The following is a 5,269-nucleotide window of genomic DNA, read 5'->3' as shown; positions in this document are numbered from 1 at the left end:
TCATTCCACTCTCAAATCTGAAGGCAAACAGCGAACAGTCAAGTTAATTAAAAAGGGGTCCAACTCACCAATTGGAATTCTCAATGCAGCGATAGCGTCCAGCGATTTTTTGTTAGCGAGTGGCAGCGCATCCAGATCAGGAGCGGAGTGTGAAGTCACAGGTTGACGATCCAGCAAATCATCGATATGCATATCGAGTAATCTGCGTGGATTTGTGTAGCGAGTATTCAGCAAATTCCAAGCAGGTTGGAAAGCGTCATCTGTAACCTGTAAGTTAGCGAGTAGTGCAGCGGTCTCACCTTTTACCTGCGTCTTCAGGTAATGCATTTTTTGCGACCCGGTCAGTGAATCTTCATTAATGACGAGAGACGTGAACAAGTCCTTGAACGAGTCCCACTCGTCATACGAACCTTGGAAGGTTGGCAGTTTGATTTGTGGCAAGTTAGACTTGTGCACTCCACCAAAGTAAGCGGTCTGATCATGATTAGCGGGCTGGGCTTCATGAGCAGGTTCTGGAGCGGGTCTAGCTGCGCTGAGTCTCACTCTAAGAGAGGTGTAAGCAACGTTAGCAGTTTCATAAGCATTACCTGTATGATATTCGTTGGCAATGATATCAGGTACATCGTCATACAGCCTCTCGTGAGTTGTATTGAAACGGTTCCACAATTCCGTCAGGATAGCGAGTTCTGCATCAATGGCGGCGGCACCTTGGGTAGCGAGTACGGCGTCAGTCAAGCGGTTGGACATATTGCGCATCGTGTCGATGCGTTGCATTTGAAGAGCGATTTGAGCTTCGGCGGCCATCTTGATTCGACGTGGCACACAAAATGGACGCGATGACGTGAACCCGACGCTAAGTTTTCATTCCTTTTTTTTTTTTAACTCACAATTTTTTTTTCCGAATTTTAATTTTAAATAATTTTTAATTGTTTAAATTTCGCCAGATCCAACTCGAAGGACCAAAATGTAAAATGAGCGAATAAACTAATTGGATCTGGTTTAGGCGAGGTTAGTTAAACAATTAAAAATTACTAAGATTTTATCACAAAATAAATTATAGATTTATTTACACTTATTTACACTTAAAAATTATGAGAATTATGACTAATAGCGAATGCGACTAGATAAATTATACGCGATAGCGAATGCAAACTCAAAGATATAATTCACGTATAAAATTGGCACGTGGTCAATAGCGGTTAACTTATTCTGACCTTCAGTCAGTAGCGAGCTAGGCAACTCACGAACCGAGCGGAAATACACGAAGCTTGATTCAAATTAATCAAGCTCGTGACTGAACAAGTTGTGTGAATAATTAGAGATTGAATGATTCGGAAATGGGAATAAATGCCTAAGGAAGAACCATCTTACTCACTAAGAAGTAGAGGAGACGCTTCCCACTCTGACGGTTTACCTCCAGTAACGCGGAAGAAACGTGATTTTCAATTTTCCGATCAAACGGCAGATTCGGGTCTCGGGAATTCACACGTCCCAGAATATACTTCCGGCGAAAGTTCAGATGAAGAATTAAATAATAAAACTGATAATACTGTCCAAAATTTAAATACTAGCAATAACTCAATTCAAAATATTCCTTCCATTCAAATCGCGCCGGTAAATCGGGAAGAAAATATTGTACCAAATAACGACCCAAATAATCCGGAAAATATGGCACTACCGGCCAATCAGACGATTTCTCTTAACGATGCACTCGTTTGCGTACCGAGATTCGATGGGAATGCCAGTGATTTAATAGACTTCGCGAGTTGTTGTCGGGAAGCTAAAGCGATGTTACCCGCAGCCGTCGAAGGAAATTTGGTTAAATTAATTTACGGTAGTAAGCTAAGTGCAAACGTTAAACAATCACTGAATGCTACCACTTTTGATACGTTGAAAGCTTTACTTAAAGCATTAAAAAAGGTTTTCGTTTCTACTAAATCATTGTTTCAATTACAAGGGGAGTTGGGTCGTATTTACCAAAAAGAAAACGAGTCCGTAATTGATTACGTCAATAGGCTACGGCAAAAATCTAAGGAAATTACCGAGTGGTTTCTTTCAAATAATTTAGAAGCTACGGAAGACCAAGTTACCGAATTTAAAAACCAAATAGACGTGTCGGTCGCGGAATGTTTCACTCAAAACTTAAAAAATGAAATTGATCAATAAAAAAAACCACACCGAAAAACAATGTAATTAGCTATTAAAGGCAACAAAATACACGTCGGGAAACTCGAAAGAGTCTCTCCCAACGGGTTCGGGGGAAGACGGTCTCTCGAAGCGCCGCGTGAACGAAGTACACCAAACCGACTCAGACAGCGATTCCCAATAATGAAAATAAAAATAAACGGTGATTTGGGCGATTTACCTTCCGCTACTATTGAAAAATCTGACAGAAATGAAGAAATCATTATGATGTTAGATTTGGGGGCTTCACCAAATCTAATCAAGCTAAGATATTTACGTAAAAACATTAATATAAATTCTGATGATATCGTTGAGTTGCACGGTATCGCCGATATACCTATTTCGACCCTCGGTAGCGTTACACCAAAATTATTCGGAAAAGAAACTATTTGTCACGTGGTACCTGATAACATGGCTATTCCTCATGCAGGACTCGTCGGGTCCCAACTTTTTTCAACTCACGGTGCGAAGCTTGATTTTAAGAATCGATTTTTGGGAATCGGAAATAAAAAATATTCTTTTAAAAAAGGTAATCGGGTCGAAAACGGAGTTATGTATATACCACCGCGTTGCGAGTCTACCTTTTTCGTCAAAATAAAAAATCTAGAAGTAACGGAAGGATATTTGTCTAAATTAAAAATTTGTAAAGGAGTTTATGCTGATGATTGTATAGTTAAAGTAAGCAGTGATCGGGCGTACATGCAAATCTTTAATACGACAGAGGAGGAAGTGGGAATAAAAATTCCCATCTTAACTATAAAAGAAGTCGAGAGAGTTTATGATCCTGTATCAACTGATCAATGTGATACAGAAGACGTTAGTGAAAATCTGGGAATAACGAAAAGAATATTTTCGATCACAAAAACTCACAGTGACGAGACCAGACTTCACAAAATGAAACCACTGTTAAGATTAGATTATTTAGGTATGGTCGAAAAATCTCAAGTTGAACGGTTAATAAAAAAATATTCAGACCGATTTTACGTCCCAGGAGAACCCTTGGGTTCGACTAACGTTTACAGACACAGAATTCCAACAACTACTGACATACTATTTACCACAAAACAGTATTGTGTGCCTCAGTATTTAAAAGCTGAGGTCGACAGACAAATTAAGGAAGGACTCGAAACAGGAGTAATTAAACCTTCAGAATCGCCTTATAACAGTCCCGTCTGGATAGTCCCTAAGAAACCGGACTCCAAGGGGAATAAACGTTGGCGAGTTGTGATTGACTTCAGGAATTTAAACGAACGGACGATCACTGACGCATATCCTTTACCCAGCATAGTAGACATACTCGATCAGTTGCGGGGATCACGGTATTTCTCTGTTTTCGATTTGGCAACGGGGTATCATCAGATTGAAACGGACCCTAACGACAGCTATAAAACCGCGTTTTCAACCCCTCAAGGACATTGGGAATATACCCGAATGCCTTTCGGGTTGAAAAACGCACCTGCAACGTTCCAGCGGTTAATGGATACGATATTAACTGGTCTGCAGAGCATTTCAATGTTTGTTTACCTCGATGACATAATTGTTTTCGTAAAAGATCTAGAGGAACACGAAAAACGGATTGATGATTTGATGCAAAGGCTACGAAAGGCCAATTTACAGTTGCAGCCGGACAAATGCAAATTTTTACGCCCCGAAGTTAATTATTTAGGACACGTAATTAGTAGGGAAGGGTTAAAACCGGATCCAGCGAAATTGCAGGCAGTGCAAAAGTTTCCAGTACCAAAAAAACAGCGGAACATTAGAGAGTTTTTGGGCCTGACAGGCTACTATAGACGTTTTATGAAAGATTTTTCAAAAGTTGCAAAACCGCTGACAAGGTTACTGGAAAAAGACCGCGATTTTTTATGGACTCAAGAAACACAAACCGCTTTTGAGTCCCTAAAGGATGTGCTTTGCACTGCACCCGTTTTGCAGTACCCGGATTTTTCCAGGCCATTTATTATAACGACAGATGCTTCCGGAATTGCCGTGGGCGCAGTTTTGTCTCAGGGGGAAATTGGAAAGGACTTACCTGTAGCGTACTACTCGAGAGTTTTGCGCGGTGCCGAGTTACGATACGACACATACGAAAAAGAAGCGTTGGCGATCGTGCAAGCGATAAAGAACTTTCGACCCTATGTTTACGGGCATAAATTTACTGTCGTAACAGATCACAAACCCTTGGTTTGGTTCCGTACCGCGAAGGATGGTAATGCTAGGGTATTAAAATGGCGTTTACGGCTATCCGAATACGAATACGAGGTACTATACAAACCGGGAAAAATAAACTTGAACGCGGACGCGTTATCCCGGAATCATGCCGAAGTGGTAAATGTAACCACTCGCGCGCAATCAAAGTTAAGAGAAACCGAAAAACAATCGTTAAATGAAAAATTACAGGAAATTATTGATAGTTTGGGCCCCGTCGAAAAGGGTGCACCAAGTGACGCGTGTAAAGCACCCGAATGCGACGCGAACCCACCAAAAAGGGGAAGGGGTCGGCCGCGAAAACCGGTAGAAAATTTAGAAACCGAACGGATGGGATCTAAAAAGGTGGAGACGACGAAAGAGCCGATAAAGGACAGATTGATCTCACCAGATCCAGAAAATTCCCTAACAAGTGACTCAGATTCATCCGAAGATGAATCTCTGTTGGATAACGGGTCGATTTGCGTGACGGAAAAAGGTTCGGAAGGTAATGAAAATAAAATCAAACCGAACAAGTCAAATTTTATAATAACTAAAGACCTGTTTCAATACAGGAGGGATAATCTAGTTTATTTCCTTGACGAGAATGGCCATCCGTGCGATGAGGGTTCTCGGTCGTTGAAAGAAATAAACAAATTACCGAAAATAGGGGAAATAGAAACAGGACAGGTTTATTGGTCCAAGATAAATCGGAAAAACCATTTTGGATTGGTAATCCGGGGATCGAATGGGGAATCCAGTTTAAAAATTAAAAGCAACGTCGGTAGAACTTTGGTAAAATTAAAAGGAATCTTAAGGGATAAAAATATTGAGACGATTTCCATAGCTTTCTCTAAATTTATAGAAAATATCCCGTGGGTAGAAATTATGTCAATACTCG

At 40.6% G+C, this 5,269-nt stretch overlaps 1 protein-coding gene across 1 annotated transcript; it reads right to left on the bottom strand.

The window, feature by feature from the left end:
* Nucleotides 1–804, bottom strand: LOC106693919 (uncharacterized). The gene has a single exon (XM_014443516.2). The coding sequence runs from the start codon at nucleotides 802–804 to the stop codon at nucleotides 1–3; it is 804 nt and encodes a 267-aa protein (XP_014299002.1).
* Nucleotides 805–5,269: the final 4,465 nt, after the last annotated feature.

The sequence above is a fragment of the Microplitis demolitor genome, chromosome 10 (assembly GCF_026212275.2).
Source record: "Microplitis demolitor isolate Queensland-Clemson2020A chromosome 10, iyMicDemo2.1a, whole genome shotgun sequence".
Lineage (NCBI taxonomy): Eukaryota > Metazoa > Arthropoda > Insecta > Hymenoptera > Braconidae > Microplitis > Microplitis demolitor.
Note: the sequence above shows the minus strand (reverse complement) of the source record. Positions and strands in the feature narration are given on the sequence as shown.

Bases quoted from the DNA above. Each gene is read 5' to 3' on its own strand.
- LOC106693919 (XM_014443516.2), bottom strand. From the start codon at position 804: ATGGCCGCCGAAGCTCAAATCGCTCTTCAAATGCAACGCATCGACACG.